At 37.0% G+C, this 19,934-nt stretch overlaps 1 protein-coding gene across 1 annotated transcript; it reads left to right on the top strand.

Annotated features, from left to right (window-relative positions):
- Positions 1 to 14,067: 14,067 nt before the first annotated feature.
- LOC136227174 (GDSL esterase/lipase At5g03610-like) lies at positions 14,068 to 18,222 on the top strand. Its single transcript, XM_066015863.1, has 4 exons — positions 14,068 to 14,278; positions 15,065 to 15,345; positions 16,811 to 17,127; positions 18,036 to 18,222. The coding sequence occupies exons 1-4, from the start codon at positions 14,068 to 14,070 to the stop codon at positions 18,220 to 18,222; spliced, it is 996 nt and encodes a 331-aa protein (XP_065871935.1).
- Positions 18,223 to 19,934: the final 1,712 nt, after the last annotated feature.

The following is a 19,934-nucleotide window of genomic DNA, read 5'->3' as shown; positions in this document are numbered from 1 at the left end:
GAAAGGTGTTTGCCCTACCATGGAGCTAGGGCTATTTAAGAAAGGCACTTTTGGCCTTTCTCGATATACAATTATGGATATAATTTCCTAATTAGTTTTAATATAATATAATATTTTTCATTTCATCTTTACATTTTAGTAGGAGGTATTTATTTTTTAAAGTATCTCTAAATTGTGCTTAAAGTAATGTTGATTGGCTGTTGATGTGGTTTGTTCTTGAGGAATCCATTCGAGAGAAGGATAACTCAATTTGAACTAAGAACTTATCGTGTTTAGTAAATTATTAGAAAAAAATGTTATTCCTGAGCTAAATATGTGATGAGTAGAGTAAAAGATTATCAACTCATTATTTCATTGTGCTATTTTAATCGGTTAAATTCTTAAATTGATAGAAATATAGCTTGAGTATAACATGAACTTCTTTAACCATAGAGATGTGAAGAGAATGTTGTTCAAAACCTTACTTTTGTGCTTATATAATACCCCTCTAAAATGTATTATTAGATCTATACCCTGGTGGTGCAAGTCTATCTTGTGCATTTTACCAAATTAGTAATCCGTTCTTATCCTGTGCTATTTTCACTATTTGATTGCATTTAGTCTGTTTTCATAAAACAAATCCTTACAAACATTTATTGGTTACTTTTACCTCCTAAATATGAACAAATAGAATTCAATACCCTTTCAAACTCTATGTGGATCGATACTCTTTTTATACTGTAATTGATGATAATGCATAATAATTCTCTAAGCACCTTGTGCTAAAAATAAACACATCAATGTCTCCTCAACCCAGGCCTCGGCCTCGTCTGCATAGACTTGTGCCCTTTATAGCTCTTCAGTAAGATTAGGACCTGCACGAGCCCGACCTAGCTTATTCTCCAACTGCACGACCCGGAGAGCATCAATTCTTTGGTCATGATGCGCATTGTCTAGTCTGACGTCAAGTCGCGTATACTCCTCGGCCAGGAAGTTGTACAACCAGTTAACCTCCTCTACGAAGGTTAATGCCTACATGAGCATCAGTAAATATATCATGCATGATATATAGGTATGTAACCAGGTTAGAAGCCCACCTTGGCTGTTATGGTAGGATGCAAATCAGTTAGTGGCCACACCGCCAACTTTTTAAACACCGTACTCTCGAAAGATAAGAGGGAAAGATGGACAAGATCGTGTGAGACATTGGGATCACTCAGTGAAATATGATCCCCTCCATGATGTCGGGCCCAAAGCTAAACAATAAAGAGTTAGAAACCTGAGAAACACTGAAAATATGTAAAAAGAAGCAAACACAAAATAACTCAACCCATCGAGTTGTGCCAATTAAGCCTCCTCTGTTGGTCCCTTGTAGGGTTGCAAGTATAGTTCCAAGGGGGGGTTAGGAACTATTTAAACTTTTTCGCAATTAGGGCAGACTTCTTTTTCTAAGGAAAAAGGTTTTAACAGCGGCGCTGAGTAAACAGCAAGATACTGGCTTAGTCAACTGGTGACTAGGTCAGTTTCTTAGCTTGAGTCAGGAGATAGCACTTAGAGTCTATTCCTGAGCTCAGATGTTTAACACGCACAACTCAACTTGACCTCTTTACTTGGTCAGATTTTGGTTATTTTAAGCAAGCAATATATATAAGGAGTTAAAGGTAAGAAATACTTTACTCAGCAGATTTATCCAGGTTCGGCTTCTTCTAAGCCTACGTCCTGTCCCCGGAACACGTTCTGAGATTTCGAATCCTCTACTGAGCTCTTTAAAGGTAGAGCCTCAAACCTTTTACAATCTTAGCAACTGAGTATAACAAGAGTACCTTCCTCTATACCTCTACTCAATCCTAATCTCTTGCTGAGTACTATAACCGAGTACTCAGCCTCTCCTTTCTATCTTCTAGAAATGATAAGTGTTTTGTCCTATACAATGATTTGCTAAGACACTTTAGACGATTGAAATAATCACTCTAGACTTTTACACAAATATATGAATTGTAGTGTAAGATTTGCTTTGCTTCTTTGCTTGCAGAACTTGTGTAGAAATTTGGTCAGCGTAATGGTTTGATCAAGTTCTGTATGGAATGAAGCTTCTGATGGCCCTATTTATAGAGACGTCTGGGCATCGGTCATTTCGAATTTCGAAATAACCGTTGGAGGGAAACGGCTTCCTGTCGTTGTCATCCTGACTTGCTCAGAGCTCTCGGCCAATCAGATTTGTGTATCTTCTGTCCTCGGTCAGCTCAGCAGAATGTCTCTCCTTTTATGGTAAAGTCAACTGGACAGCATACTGTGTCGTCTGAAATTTACCCAAAGTAGAAATACTTTGTCTAGAAGTTTTCCTTAGCCAGCTGCTGTCTTGTACGCTTTGTCGAGTCTACTCAGCAGCTTCATCTTGAAGTTGTTCCCGAAGGTCTTCTAGATCCTTCTCTTGCTGAGTTGCGTTTTGTCCAAAGTGACAACGTTTTGACAAACGCGGGCCGAGTTGTACTGAGTTGTTTGACTTGGGCTTTGACACTTGTATTGGGCTTGGGCCTTTTAATTCTTGTGTCTTATAATCAATTTAACTCAACATTGAACAAACACATTAGTAGAATAAATCAAAGCATTTAAACTTAGTGTGTTTAGAATATGTATTTCAATTATACTTAAACAATTTTGTCAAATCAAAATTATGTGGAAAGGTGTTTCAACAAACTCCCCCATTTTGATGTTGGCAAAACTATTCAGCGAGGAACTCAGTATTGAGCTCCCCCATGATAGTTGACCTATTGTAACTTAGCAAACTCCCCCGTAAGGGTTGAGCTACTGACTTAGTTTTACTCTAAACATTTAAAGGTTTAATCGAGTAAGTCTAAGGTCAGTTTTTAGATATAGGTCAGCTTATTCAACATATTCTATTTACTCAGTATTAAGCGGAAGGTTTAATCATTTAGAGTGCGCTGAGTAATTTGTTGTTCAATGAGTTCTTAACACACAATGTTTTATAAACACATAGGTCAATGTCAAACATGTTATCAGCATTTGATTTAATCAATAAGTTTTATAAGTATTAAACATGGCTGATTAATTGAAGAGACATAATGACTTAATACTTGGCATCAGATAAAATAACTCATAACTCATATAATGAACGATGCAAGTAATTTATATAAGTAGTCAGTGCATTAGAAATAACAGAAATAGGTACAAAGGATAACATAATAAAAACGTTCTAGCCTATCTCTATTTCTTTTTCTTTTGCTGAGACTGACTACGCTCATGCTGAGCTCTAGCTGCTTGTTCTTTCTCCCCCGTTTTGTCAGCATCAGGAGGAGGAAGTCTGAAGGCCTCAGTTAAGACAGCTCGAGTCAGTTCTTGGGACAGCGCCTTAAGTTTCTCAGCGCTTTCATTGACGCCGTCAAAAATTGCAACTCCATCAGTGGATACCTCTTCGGGTATGTTGAGTTCAGCAGCACTGATCATGTTGACGTTAAACGCCTGAGCTTTACCTTGCCAGATGAGTGCTTCAGTAAGACCAGCAAAGACTTGGTGAAAGGTCTTTAAAAGGGCTGTGTCGTAATACTGACGTTGAATATTGGTATGACGAATGTGGTTGAAGGTTTGTCGTGTGATAGACAGCATCTCATTCTGTTTCATTGCGTCAGTATCCATCTCTTGCTTATTCAGATTCAGCAAGCGAATAGCCTCACCAATTTGCTCTACTGAGCACTGATTGTAAGAAACCATTTGCTCATTGGTCTTGAGTTGCTCGGTGTGAAGCTGAGCAAAGAGCATCTTGACTTCAGATGAGGTGGCATAGTCGGTGTTCACATCTGACAATTTCTGAACTTGTTGTTGTAAAGAGTTCAAGTGTTGCACAGTTGTCAGCTGAATCTCGGCCAGCCTGGCGATTGAATCCTGCTTAGCTTACTGTGCTTGAAAAGAAATAATGACGTTCAACAAGTCCTTGAGTCCCTTAACTTCGTTGAGAAGCTGAGTGACCTGGGAGAGCTGAGTAGTCTCAATAGATGAAGACCCAGCAGCAGGAGGAGTGGACTGTTGAAGGTCTCTGATCAACGCTTACACTGAGTCAATGATCTTTTTACCGAACTCAGTGGCATTCAGATAGCTTTGAGAGCCTTCAGGGACATCAGTGTGACTGGAAGGAAGAGGAGTGAAAGGAGTGACATGGTCAGTGACTGGAAGTGTTGTACTAATATGCACTTGAGGTTTTGGGATAGTAGATTGATCGGCAGATAGATGAGTTGAAGAAGTAGTAATACGAATACTGTCTGTGCTGACGGGGGCAGAAGTGTGTGGAGTCAGCACCATGCTTGAAGAGATAGCATTAACAGTAATCGGCTCAACCTGACTGGTTGAGGTGGCAGAAGCATTTTGGTCGGCATGTTCCTGTTGGGAAGAAACAAAGGCTTGCTTTTCTAAGGACGCCGATGCAGTAGAAGTTGGTTGGCGTTTGAAAAATTTGAGCTTAACTGTGGAGGGGTCCTTGGTTGGCTTTGAAATAACAAAGTCAGGAAGAGTTGGTGGTGGCACAGGAGGTTCACTGACAGTCTTCTCACTGGCCTTAACCAATTTTCTTCGTCTACGTGGTGGAGTGTTACCGTGAGTAGCATCTCCTGAGTGAGAAGGAGAAGATTCGTGTTGCTCATCATTAGGTTGGTCAGTTTGCACTTGAACTTGATCAACATGGTGTTGGTCAAGTACTTGCTCTTCTCCAGCAGCCAACACAGTATTGGCATGCTCAGTCTCATGTTCACTGGCTGTCTCCTCAGAGTCCTCAGCGTCATCCTGACTACTGGCCTCTTTTTCTTCTTTTTCTTCTTCTTCTTCTTCTTTTGTACTGTCACCATCGAGTTCTTCCTCAACTTGTGAGATGAAATGATCATCCAGTTGTACCTCATGTCCGCCATGCTCAGCTACTGTACCTTGACACTGGGTGAAGTGAGAGTCACCAGGTACAATGATGTCAGTAGGTATAGCGTCGAGTGGAGTCAGTGTAGAAGGTTTCTGCTTCTTCTGAGGTTGCTCAGTAGTTTCCTCAGTTCCAGGCTCACCTTGCCTGCTTCGTTTCTCAGGTGACTTACCAGCTGACTTCTGCCTTTTAGCTGGAGACTCAACATTTTTGGAAGGAGTCTCAGCAGCTTTTCTTGACCAGCTTTTCCTTTGCTGGGTGTTGGAGGATTTTTTGTAGGTTCATCAGAGCTAGGTTTAGAGTGACCAGCACCGGAGATGTTGAGAGAAATCCTAGTCATTGTTGAAGATTTGAGAGCTTAGAGGGGTTTTTAGAGAGAAAGAATTTCTTTGCCTGAGAGTTCGATAAGCGTAAAGAATAAAAATGGGGAATTACCCATTATTTATAGAGGTGAGGAATGGATCTTATCGAATCCATGTGTCAGTTTTGCCTCGGGATTGTGAACCGACAATAATCCTGGCATTTATGACACATTCAGCGCGTACGTCATCCTAGGTGGCTATACGCGTGCTTTTGCAATTATTCTAACGGATATAACACTCAGCGTTTAGAATACTAATCGTTTGATATTCTGAGTGGTCAGTATTGCATAATGGGATTATTTCTAAGTTTAAGTTTAAACTAACTTACTCAGTGTGCAAGTTTACTCGGTATTTGCTGTTTAATTAATTTCAATGAGTACACAGCAAAAACAATCATTCAGCATAGTAATTCACTCAGCATGCATATTCATTTAGTTCAGGAATTTACTGAAGAGGATTAAACATACCAATAGCTTCTCTCAGTATGCTGAACTGCTCACGGGCCAGTGGCTTCGTGAAGATATCCGCAAGCTGCTCGTCCGTTGGGACAAAGGTCAGTTTGATTTCACCCTTGAGCACATGGTCTCTAATGAAGTGATGTCTGATGCTGACATGCTTCATTCTGCTGTGTTGAATTGGGTTCTTCGAAAGATCAATTGCACTTTTGTTATCACATTTGACTTCAATTGTCTTCGTTTGAACACCATAGTCTTCAAGCTGTTGCTTAATCCATAGGACTTGAGCAACACAATGAGCAGTAGCAATGTACTCAGCTTCAGTGGTAGACAAGGCTACTGACGCCTGCTTTTTGCTGAACCAGGATACCAGACAGCTTCCTAAGAAGTGACATCCTCCAGAGGTGCTTTTACGTTCCAGCTTATCCCGTCCATAGTCAGCGTCAGTGTATCCGATGAGTGTGAAATCATGAGTATTGGGATACCATAAACCTGCGTTCACTGAGCTTTGCAAATATCTAAGGATTCTTTTTACAGCAATGTAATGAGATTCCTTAGGGTTAGATTGATATCTAGCACAGTAGCATACTGAAAACTGAATGTCCGGTCTACTGGCTGTTAAGTAAAGTAGAGAGCCTATCATACCTCGATATAATTTGCTGTCTACTGACTTACCATTCTCGTCAGCGCAGAGGATAGTGTCATTGCCCATAGGAGTGGATATTGGTTGCAATTTTCCAAGTCATATTTCTTTAATATCTCCTTGGCATATTTGGCTTGACTGATGAAGATGTCATTCTTTCCTTGTTTAATTTGAAGACCGAGGAAGAAGTTGAGTTCTCCCATCATGGACATTTCAAACTCAGTCTGCATTTGTTTGCTAAACTCCTTGCACATTGATTCGTTAGTTGCACCAAATATTATATCATCAACATAAATTTGGGCCAGCAGGGTATCTTTACCCTTTCTCTTAATGAATAAGGTTGTATCAGCTTTTCCCCTGACGTAATTTCTAGTCAGCAGGAAACTGGTCAGCCTCTCATACCAAGCACGTGGTGCTTGCTTGAGGCTGTATAGAGCCTTTTTGAGTTTATAAACGTGGTTAGGGAATTTATGGTCCTCAAAACCTGGAGGTTGATTAACATAAACCTCCTCGTTTATAACTCCATTAAGAAATGCACTTTTGACATCCATTTGGAATAATTTAAAGTTCATGTAAGATGCATATGCACATAGAATTCTAATTGCCTCTAGCCTTGCCACTGGGGCAAAGGTCTCACCGTAGTCAATACCTTCTTGCTGACTGTAGCCCTGAGCTACAAGCCTTGCTTTGTTCCTGACTACATTCCCTTGTTCATCCATCTTGTTCCTGAAGACCCATCTTGTTCCAATGGTCTTTTGGCTCTTTGGATGAGGCACTAGCTCCCATACATCGTTTCTTCTGAATTGATCGAGCTCCTCTTGCATTGCGATCATCCAGAATTCATCGTACTCAGCTTCAGCGAAATTCTTCGGTTCTTGAACTGAGACGAAGGCTACATTGCTGAGGTACTTCCTGAGTTGATTCCTCGTCATCAGGGTATTCCCAGCAGAATCAAGGATTGCACTTTCTGAGTGCCCTCTTGGAATCCTTATCTCTTTAGGTAGATTTATGTCTTGTGATGTTTCTGTTTCAACAATCTCTGCAGAAGTAGATGGGTCAGTAAAAGTAATCTTAGGTTCACTCTTACTCATGGTCAGCCTTTTAGTGAATGACTCAGTAGCTGGTTCTTGGTCAGCGGTGGTTACTGAGTGTGGATCATCTTCGGTCAGCGGCTGGTATCTACCTGCAGGGTTAGTTTCGTCGAACTCCACATGTACTGACTCTTCTAGAACTTGAGTTCGCTTATTAAAAACTCTATATGCTTTGCTGTTTGTTGAGTAGCCCAAAAAGATAGCCTCATCAGCTTTTGAATCAAACTTTGCTAAGCTATCTTTGGTATTTAAAATAAAACATCTACAGCCAAAGGCACGAAAGTATCCAATATTGGGCTTTCGTCCTTTCCAAAGTTCATAGGGGGTTTTCTTTAATATAGGTCTAACTAGAGCCCTATTAAGAATATAGCATGCTGTGTTAACAGCCTCTCCCCAAAAATACTTTGGAAGCCTATGCTCATCCAGCATTGTCCTGGCTATTTCAACCAGAGTTCTGTTCTTCCTTTCTACAACCCCATTTTGTTGAGGTGTTCTAGGAGCAGAGAAATTGTGGTCAATGCCGCTGGCTTCACAGAATTCAACAAACTTTTGGTTTTTGAATTCTCCACCATTATCGCTACGGATGTGAGCTAATTTTAGGTCTTCATCATTTTCAATTTTTTTAACCAAATTTGAAAATGTCTCAAATGTTTCATCCTTGCTGGTCAGCAAGATGACCCACATATACCGAGAGAAGTCATCTACAATGACCAAGGAAAATCTTCTTCCACCCAGACTCAGCGGCTGGACTGGACCGAAGAGATCCAAGTGTAGTAACTCTAACGGACGCTTAGTTGAGACAATATTTTTGCTGTGAAAAGATTGTTTGGTTTGTTTTCCAGCTTGGCAAGCGTGGCATAATTGATCTTTTTCAAATTTAAGTTCAGGCAGTCCCTCAACCAATTGCTTTCTTGCTAATTTGGCCAGGAGGTCCATGCTTACATGACCAAGTCTCATGTGCCATAGCCAGAAATTCTCTTCCTTTGATACTAAGCACACAGTTTTTGAAAACTTTTTCTCTAAGTCTAGCATAAAGACATTATCTATGCGAGGGGCAGTTGAAATTAACTCATTTGTTTTACCCTCGTATATTTTACATCCAGTAGCATCAAATATAACTTTTCTCCCATTGTCACATAGCTGAGCTACGCTGAGTAAGTTATATTTGAGTCCGCTGACTAGGGAGACAGATTCAATGGTAGGATTACCTCCGATGGTTCCTGACCCTACTATCTTACCCTTCTTGTTGTCTCCAAAACTTACACTTCCTCCTCGTTTACGCTCAAACGTGATGAACTGAGTTTCATCACCAGTCATATGCCTCGAGCATGCGTTGTCAATATACCACATCTTTGACTTCTCAGCACATCTCAGGCTTACCTGCATTGTAACTAGTTACTTTTAGGTACCCAATTCTTTTTGGGTCCTTGCTTGTTAGGTGCAACAGGTAAAACATCATATTTTATTTTATGACGACATACATGGACAGTATGACCATTCTTTCCACAGAAGTCACAATTGACCTTCTGTTTAGGATGTTTCACTGACTTGTCAGCACCCCAGTGCTGAGCGTGCCAGCACACCTTAGTGGTGTGTCCTTTCTTCCCACAAAAGTCACACTGGACTTTTCGCTGGGGATTCCATCTCTGCTGAGTAACTTGGTACTGAGTTCTCAGAGGAATGTTTCTTTTATTTGGAACCTTTAGTTGGTTCTGGATAGTTGTGACGTCCTTTCTCAGTTTCTTTGAAACTGATTGGACTTCAGAGACAGACTCATGTATGATCTTCATATTATCATGCAGAGTTGAATTGTCCTGAAGAAGGAATCTGAGGTCACTCAGTTTGACCTCTTCCACTTCGTCACAGCGCCTGCTGAGTGCTTTAACTTTCTTATTACACTTCTTGACAAGTGTGTAGAGATCACTCAGGGCATTAACCATATCGTTTCTGAACTGGAGAAGAGTAATTACCTCATTTGATTGCTCCTCGTCATCTGATGCGACAGATAGGTCAGCATGCTCAGAGATACACGGCTCAGCAAGTTCGTCAGCCATGAAGCATATCTTCGCTGACTCGGTGGCCTCAGTTTCTGTGGATGAAGACTCATCACTGTCACTCCATGTAGCCACCATTGCCTTTTTGTCGTTCTTCTTGTCTTTCCTCAGTGTGGGGCAGCTTGACTTAATATGGCCGGTTTGATGGCACTCAAAGCATGTAATGGGCACCTTACTTTTGTGCTTATATAATACCCCTCTAAAATGTATTATTAGATCTATACCCTGGTGGTGCAAGTCTATCTTGTGCGTTTTACCAAATTAGTAATCCGTTCTTATCCTGTGCTATTTTCACTATTTGATTGCATTTAGTCTGTTTTCATAAAACAAATCCTTACAAACATTGATTGGTTACTTTTACCTCCTAAATCTGAACAAATAGAATTCAATACCCTTTCAAACTCTATGTGGATCGATACTCTTTTTATACTGTAATTGATGATAATGCATAATAATTCTCTAAGCACCTTGTGCTAAAAATAAACACATCAATGTCTCCTCAACCCAGGCCTCAGCCTCGTTTGCATAGACTTATGCCCTTTATAGATCTTCAGTAAGATTAGGACCTGCACGAGCCCGACCTAGCTTATTCTCCAACTGCACGACCCGGAGAGCATCAATTCTTTAGTCATGATGCGCATTGTCTAGTCTGACGTCAAGTCGCGTATACTCCTCGGCCAGGAAGTTGTACAACTAGTTAACCTCCTCTACGAAGGTTAATGCCTACATGAGCATCAGTAAATATATCATGCATGATATATAGGTATGTAACCAAGTTAGAAGCCCACCTTGGCCGTTATGGTAGGATGCAAATCAGTTAGTGGCCACACCGCCAACTTCTTAAACACCCTACTCTCGAAAGATAAGAGGGAAAGATGGACAAGATCGTGTGAGACATTGGGATCACTCAGTGAAACATGATCCCCTCCATGATGTCGGGCCCAAAGCTAAACAATAAAGAGTTAGAAACCTGAGAAACACTGAAAATATGTAAAAAGAAGCAAACACAAAATAACTCAACCCATCGAGTTGTGCCAATTAAGCCTCCTCTGTTGGTCCCTTGTAGGGTTGCAAGTATAGTTCCAAGGGGGGGTTAGGAACTATTTAAACTTTTTCAAAATTAGGGCAGACTTCTTTTTCTAAGGAAAAAGGTTTTAACAGCGGCGCTGAGTAAACAGCAAGATACTGGCTTAGTCAACTGGTGACTAGGTCAGTTTCTTAGCTTGAGTCAGGAGATAGCACTTAGAGTCTATTCCTGAGCTCAGATGTTTAACACGCACAACTCAACTTGACCTCTTTACTTGGTCAGATTTTGGTTATTTTAAGCAAGCAATATATATAAGGAGTTAAAGGTAAGAAATACTTTACTCAGCAGATTTATCCAGGTTCGGCTTCTTCTAAGCCTACGTCCTGTCCCCGGAACACGTTCCGAGATTTCGAATCCTCTACTGAGCTCTTTAAAGGTAGAGCCTCAAACCTTTTACAATCTTAGCAACTGAGTATAACAAGAGTACCTTCCTCTATACCTCTACTCAATCCTAATCTCTTGCTGAGTACTATAACCGAGTACTCAGCCTCTCCTTTCTATCTTCTAGAAATGATAAGTGTTTTGTCCTATACAATGATTTGCTAAGACACTTTAGACGATTGAAATAATCACTCTAGACTTTTACACAAATATATGAATTGTAGTGTAAGATTTGCTTTGCTTCTTTGCTTGCAGAACTTGTGTAGAAATTTGGTCAGCGTAATGGCTTGATCAAGTTCTGTATGGAATGAAGCTTCTGATGGCCCTATTTATAGAGACGTCTGGGCATCGGTCATTTCGAATTTCGAAATAACCGTTGGAGGGAAACGGCTTCCTGTCGTTGTCATCCTGACTTGCTCAGAGCTCTCGGCCAATCAGATTTGTGTATCTTCTGTCCTCGGTCAGCTCAGCAGAATGTCTCTCCTTTTATGGTAAAGTCAACTGGACAGCATACTGTGTCGTCTGAAATTTACCCAAAGTAGAAATACTTTGTCTAGAAGTTTTCCTTAGCCAGCTGCTGTCTTGTACGCTTTGTCGAGTCTACTCAGCAGCTTCATCTTGAAGTTGTTCCCGAAGGTCTTCTAGATCCTTCTCTTGCTGAGTTGCGTTTTGTCCAAAGTGACAACGTTTTGACAAACGCGGGCCGAGTTGTACTGAGTTGTTTGACTTGGGCTTTGACACTTGTATTGGGCTTGGGCCTTTTAATTCTTGTGTCTTATAATCAATTTAACTCAACATTGAACAAACACATTAGTAGAATAAATCAAAGCATTTAAACTTAGTGTGTTTAGAATATGTATTTCAATTATACTTAAACAATTTTGTCAAATCAAAATTATGTGGAAAGGTGTTTCAACATCCTCCTCAGTTGTAAGAGCCACATTGTCTAGGCTCGCCTCCACTTCATCCTCCATATGCTCCTTCCCCTTTCTACATTTCTTCCTGCTGAGGTCGGAAGAAGCACCATCAGGGGTCCATGACCTTTTCTTATGCCTAAGAACCTTTAGCTCAGAAGCTCGAGTTTGAACATGGGCCTCAATCTCCTCAGGAGTAGGCCCCATAGAAACCTCGCTCTCATGTTCCCATGGAAGAAATTGAGCTTCAGGTCCACTCTCCGTATCAGTCCCTCTAGAAGCATATATCTCATCTACCCTTGGAGAAGTTGGAGGATTTGACTTTGTTTCCTACAAACCTTATCCAGCAGCATCCTCCCGAGCCGCGTTTGAATCGGATATCAGGACTATATGCACTTATTCGGTGGCCACCCTACCATCCCGAGCTAAAACTCCCACACTTGGCTCCACAATAGACGACCTAGCAGCTATATCCGCTCCGGACACACAAACTCTCACCTCTTTCTTATAGGCATAACCTATAATTTCAAGCTTGAAATAAACCTCCTCCGACGCTGGAAGAGAAGATTCTGGGGGCTAAAGGCTCAGCAGCCAGAGCAGCCACCACACGACTAGACAAAGGCACGTCAATCCCGAACACTGCCCCTAACAGCGGCCCAATTCGAACATCATCAAGGCAAGAAGACTGATTCTCCAACGGCCCGTGGCTGGAGTTTGCGCATTCATTTTCTCCGAGAGCGAACCCACCTATGGGCGTAGCGGCAATCCAACAACAGTTCTACCAACCGCCTCCTTATCCCTCCTCGCTACCATACGAGCACGAATATTCGGGTTACACATGATAAAGACCTGCAACACAAAATCGAAAAATCAAAACAAAGCACAAAAATTCGCCTCAGAGAAGATCAACATATTCGGTCATGCCGGTGGCATAAAGTACCCTATTCAAGCCCCTCAGACGACACGATATGTTTGTCTCCATCATCCAGATCATGTTCTCATAATCCCAAGCTAAATCAACCTCTATAAACCGATCCACAGCCTCATTCTCCGCCTCAGTCAGCACCGTTTCCTCCCTCCACCCACTACTTTCTCTAGGAACAGGTATCCAATCCATATGGAAGGGAAAACCGTCGGAATAAGGGCTATCCAGATCATCCTTATTGGGGCCAACAAGAAACCACGTCATCTTAAACCACTTAAAACTACCCTTTTTCTTGGTCCGAAGATGGTCCATTTCTTATCTATATCCTAGATAATGAGATCATCCACGACTCTCAACTTGGGCCTCTAGAGGAGGCTAAATATGGCTCAACTCAACGTTGAAGTTATGAGAAATCTTGGCAAAAGCAAACAACTCCACTCGGGTGTTCGAGGAGATCTGGGAAGGACAAAGGGCGATTTCCGCCAGAATATCCTCCACATTTCTCATGAGGGGAAATCACAACCGCATCTCCACATGATGGGTATAAATACCTAAGTAACCTCGGTGGCCAAACCCTATTCAACAGGTTAGGGAGAGGGCATGCACATCCGTCCTTTGCAGATAGAGATAACCTTCAATGAACGACTTAATCTTCACAACAGTCAAACCAATCTTTTCAAATTTTCGATAACGTATGGCTAAAATTGATGTTGCTTTGAAACATTAGGGTTAATTTTAGATCATGTCATACATTAGAGCCAAATCTGCACTTCACCAAAAATATTTGGATCAAATTTGGTTTATCCCTTCATCTTTCCATAAAATTCAATTGGAATAAAGATTTCACAATTTTCGTATTTTGTTAATTTGTTCGATTTGTGGTCCTATTTCGGTGATAACTTCTATACACGATTCGAGTTCACCTACGTTTCTGTTGTATCCTGGAAGACGATAGTCAATTGCGGCTAAATCTATCTTAAGAAAACTAATATAAGGCATCAGATTGCTTCATTCTATTTTCGGTGCATCAAAAAGTTTAAAAAAATATATATATTTCAATTGATGTATTTTGAACTTTCAAATGTATAAAATTTTATATTCTTTTAATTATTATATTTCTGTTTTGTTGTATTTTTAAATTAATAATTTTGCTAAGAATTAGCTCAACTACTGATGATAGAAGAAGCAATTAAACACGTAGAACATAAATATGTATCGACATTGAAATTGAATTAACACATCTTCACTTGTTTCCATTCCAATGAATAGAAAAAGGAGCTTTCTAGTCTACTACTTATCCTCTATATTTATTAATGGGCATGCACTCAACCTTTTTGTTTTTGGAGATTCCTATGCTGATACTGGCAATTCCCCTAACTCTTCTATTTCATGGAAACACCCTTATGGCATTACTTTTCCTGGTACACCTGCCGGTCGCTTTTCCGATGGTCGTGTTTTGACTGATTATATAGGTATTTTCATTCATTAATTATTATTATCACTAATATTTATACATTGTCAAGGGTGGAGCCAGCCTAGTGCTTGAGAGCTCCACCCTTAAATAGTATCGGTTTGATATTTGCAAACTCTATAATTTTAGTTTATGTTAAATTGTTGTAGTGTAATTTCAATATTTTGAGATAGCTGAGTTGGTTAAAAAGTAGTATGTGTTAAGAAATTAGTTTTGAATTTATACAACATTAAATATATTTGCTTCTTTTAGGTCAAACATTTTTAATTTTTTAGCATTTTTAACATACCAAATCGATGAAAGTAGAGGGTGTTGGAAGTTTTTTTTTTTTTTTACATATATGTACTTTTTTTACATTTAGCATTTTTAATTTTTTAGCATTAATTTTTTTTATTATTATTTTGAAAAGTCATGCCTTTAAACTTAAGAAGTGTATAATAAGTATTTCACTGTACATTAATACATCTTAATAAAGCAGGTGTTTTAAACTAAAAAAAAATCATATATAAAAGGGATAAGGTGTAAAAATACTTCTAACGTTTACAGACATGAGCAATTTTACTCTTAACGCCTAAAATGGGTAAAGGGAATGAGTTTTTTTTTTTTTTATAAACAAACAAGAACAAAGGGAATGAAACCCTTCCATTCCCATTTCCATTCCTAAAGACCCCAAACCAAACGCCCCCAGGGATAAAATAAAAATCAGGAGAGTTTTTAATTTTTGTACATATGAATATATTAAATAGCTTCTAGTTAATATTATTAGATGTTTGGAATTAATATGCAGCTTCATATTTGGGGATAGAATCGCCAATACCATTTGAAAGGAGAAACATTGGTAAAAAATCCGATCTAAAATTTGGAATGAATTTTGCGTACGGGGGCACAGGCGTGTTTGACACTTTAAATAATGCACCAAATATGGCCACCCAAATCAGCTATTTTCAACATCTACTACTTGAAGATCAAGTTTATACCAAACACGACCTTAAGTCTTCCATAGCCCTTATATCACTAGCAGGCAATGACTACAACACTTATCTATATAAATATGGCAATCACATCCAGGTCAGCTTGCTCAACTAATTCTTTCATTTTTATACATGCCACTTACCTCATATCATGTAATGTAATAGATATATCTATATATAATATAAAACAGTAACGATGAAATTGAGGTGTCACTTCCTCATTTTTTAGTGATAAAAATTTAATATATTAATTTTAATTTTATTATCTATGTATAATATAAAACAGTAACGATGGAACTGAGGTGTCACTTCCTCATTTTTTAGTGATAAAAAATTTAATATATTAATTTTAATTTTATTATATATATTTATCTATAAAAATATTATTTTATCCGTACTATATCTAAGAGTTCTACAGAATTTAAATTAATCCCTCAAATCTCTCTAATTCTCTACACATCTATATATCTATATATAATATAAAACAGTAACGATGGAACTGAGGTGTCACTTCCTCCTTTTTTAGTGATAAAAAATTTAATATATTAATTTTAATTTTATTATATATATTTATCTATAAAAAGATTATTTTATCCGTACTATATCTAAGAGTTCTACAGAATTTAAATTAATCCCTAAAATCTCTCTAATTCTCTACACATCTATATCTATATATAATATAAAACAGTAACGATGGAACTGAGGTGTCACTTCCTCCTTTTTTAGTGATAAAAAATTTAATATATTAATTTTAATTTTATTATGTATATTTATCTATAAAAAGATTATTTTATCCCATATATCTAAGAGTACTACAGAATTTAAATTAATCCCTAAAATCTCTCTAATTCTCTACATATCTATATTTTTTAAAAAAAAAAAAAAAATTTGCGCACAATGCGCTTACATTAAAGAAGAAAGGAAAATCCCCACCAGACCCAGATGTGATTCGAACACATGACCTCCCAAGGCATAGGTAAGCTCTCAACCACTAGGCTAAGAGCTTCACCACCTCTACATATCTATATATATAATATAAAACAATAACGATGGAACTGAGGTGTCACTTCCTCCTTTTTTACTGATAAAAAATATAATATAATATATAATATATTAGTTTTTATTTTATTATTATATTTATCTATAAAAATATTATTTAAAGTAAATGTGTAAATCAAATAATAATATTTAATTTATATAACACATTTATGTCATTAATTGTAATTATTATATTGTATTTTTATTAATATTTATATATTAAGATGAATCCGTGCATCGCACGGGTCAAAAACTAGTTAATATATAAAAATGTTGTCATCCGTAAAGTTCAAAAATCTTCTAGCAACATGAAATAAATATTTTTTTTTATTTTTGTTCGTACAAGTATTTTTAATTTGTTAGTAGTGAGTTATAATATGATACACGTGTGAAGTGAAAATAATGAGATTCTTAACTATATAGAATTGTTTAAGTTCAATTTCAAATGTTAAGATTCAAATTGTGTCGAAACATTAAGAATGAAAAGAGTAATTTTGAGGAGTTAATAATATAAATGAATGCAGGATATGGGAAATTTGACGGTGTTAATAATGAAGGAAGTATCAAAGAATCTAAAGAGAATCCATGAATTAGGAGTGCAAAAAATAGCAATTACATCGTTGCAGCCAATAGGGTGTTTGCCTGCAATAGCAATAGCTTCATTGCAGAATTGCAGCCAAGATTGGAATGATGCTTCAAAATTCCATAACCAAATGTTGAAGCAACTACTTCAAAACCTTAACAGTGAAAGCAAGGGAAATGTTTTCCATCTTCTGGATACCTTTGCTGCTTTCATGTCTGTATTCAACAAACCAAACAATACAGGTCAGCTCACCTTATTGTTATATTTATAAACACTGATGTCATATGAGAGAGACTTCTATAAAAAAATTCTGAATAAAGATTGAATTAGGAGACAGAGAGAATAGGATGAGGAGAAATCACTAAGAAGCTCCTGAAATTGGTATTTAACTCTCTTTTCAAATTTTCACTTAAAAAATATAACTAAAACGATATTGGAAATATTTTATCCATCAAAACTTATACTTAAGAGGTGAGATAAGCTCCTACAATTTTAATGAAAAGGACAACAAATCAATATTATGTACTTTAAATAAGGGTTAATATAATAAATTGTATTATTTTATCCATATCATTATCCAATAAAACAAAACATGGAATAATAATTTCCACTATTTTATTTTTATCTTATACTAATCTTTTATCTTTGAGGGCGAGCCTTGGCGCAACGGTAAAACGTTGTTGTCGTGTGACCGAAGGTCACGGGTTTGAGTCTTAGGAGCGGCCTCTTGCCAAAAATAATTAGCAAGGGAAGGCACCCTTGTGGTGGGACCCCTCCCCGGACCCTTGCTTAGCAGGGACGCGTAGTGCACCAGGCCGCCCTTTTACTAATCTTTTATCTTTGTCTCTATCCCGTCCCGTCAAAAAAAACAAATGTAAACCACTCGTGTGTAAAACTCTATTGAATTTGTATATATACATAGGGGTTTAAATTTTTAAGATAAAAGGCATAAAAAAAGTTTTGAAGTAATTAAACAGTCATAGATATTGAAGCATTCCTTAGTGTTAATAAAAAGATGATGAATGACAACATCTAATCTAATATGATGAAAGTTGAATTAAAAGTTAAAAAGGCCGATATTATATTGATAATTGCGTTGAATGTGCTCAACTTAAACCTATCATGCTCATATATAGTAGTTAGACAGTTATTTCAGGGAGTGAGAGTCCATGCTGTAGGGGTATAAGCAGTAATTATTCATGTGGAGACATTGACAAAAGTGGAGCAAACAAGTATATAATATGCGAAAATCCAGAGTTATCAATATTTTGGGACAGGATACACCCTTCACAAAATGGTTGGCGTCAACTTTATTTGGCCTTGCTTTCTTCTCTCCATCAAATCTTCCCATAACAGTCAAATGCTTAATATACTATACTTTTATATGTCTACACTACTTGTATAAGGAGATATCACTATGTATTATTTATTATGTTTTAACATAACGAGAAAGAGTTAGGGTCCGTTTGCTTTACCTACTATTTGCTGTGCTGGATGTACAATGAATAATTTTTTGGTATTTGTAACTCAATCCAACCCAACCCACTAAAACAAATAGTTCATGGATTGGTTGTTAAAACCAACCCAGCCCATCAAATATTCAAATTAAAAGAGTTGGGTTGGGTTGGATTGGATTGAAGGTTAATTCAAATAATTCAAAATGACAACTATATATATATAAAAAAAAAACTATAACTTTAAGAATATTAATTATTATATCAACTATAGTTGTAACTTAAAAAGAAATTAAAAAATTATTCTTTTTTTTTTTGTAGAAACAGGAAAGAAAACAAACTAACACCGAGACAAAAGCTAACCTGGGATCAGCATAGGAAAGCTAACCTCAACTCTGTCCTCTAAAAGGAGAGAAGAAAGATAGATAGGAGGATCAGAAAGGGTGGAAACACCTAACATCCCCTCGTGCAAATCTAGAAATTTGTTAACTTGAATTTCATTTAACATACATGTACAAATTATTAGTCCAAATAATGTAACGTTCTATCAAATTAAAATATAAAAATATTATATTAAGATAACCTTCAATCAAATTAAAAAGTTTTCGATAGAACATAATCAAACAACAATGTAGTAATCATCCAAATCATCAAGAATTTTTGAAATTCCAAAATTTCAGAATATCTGGAATTTCTAAATTTCTGAAATTTTAGAATTTTCAAAATTTTAGAATTTCTGAAATTCCAAATTTTTTAAAATTCTGGAATTTCAGAATTTTACAAATTCTAGAATTTTCAAATTCTGGAATTTCAGAATTTTCGAAATTCTCGAATTTTCGAATTCTGGAATTCCAGGATTTCCATATTCTGGAATTTTTGAAATTCTCGAATTTCTGAATTCTGAAATTCTAGAATTTCCATATTCTGGAATTTCAAAATTTTCAAAATTCTAGAATTTCTGTATTCTGGAATTCTATAATTTTCAAAATTCCAGAATTTTTATATTCTGGTATTTCAGAATTTTCGAAATTCTAGAATTTCCGAATTTTGGAATTCTTCTGATTCTGGAATTCTAGAATTTTCGAAATTCCAAAATTTCAGAATTTTTGAAATTCTAGAATTTCATAATTTCTGAATTTCGAGCTCCAAATTTCCAGAATTTAATAACGTTTGAAATTCCAGAATTTTTGAAATTCTAAAAATCTGAAATTTCAAAAACTCCAGAGCGTTGACAGATATGAGTATTTTTATCCATAAGGTTAATAGTTATGACCAATTTTATTCATAACGTTGATATGTTTGATCAATTTCATATATTATTAAAAAAACACAGATAATTTGTTTTTAATTTTTAATTGTAATTGCATATCAGCTGATTCTAATTTTCAATTTTTCATGTTTTTAAGTTTTTTTTCGTTTTACCGTTTTTTTTTTTTTTGTCTTTTTTTTCGCGACTTTCACATTTTGTTTCATTTTTTTTTCTAAATTTTTTATTTTTCTCATTTTGTGTGTTTTTAAAATAAATAAAGTTTATGTTTGCATATACTTTAAATTATAATTTGTTATTTAACACTATTAATTTAATATATGAATTATAATAATATTTTGTAA

The sequence above is a fragment of the Euphorbia lathyris genome, chromosome 4, assembly GCF_963576675.1.
Source record: "Euphorbia lathyris chromosome 4, ddEupLath1.1, whole genome shotgun sequence".
Lineage (NCBI taxonomy): Eukaryota > Viridiplantae > Streptophyta > Magnoliopsida > Malpighiales > Euphorbiaceae > Euphorbia > Euphorbia lathyris.
Note: the sequence above shows the minus strand (reverse complement) of the source record. Positions and strands in the feature narration are given on the sequence as shown.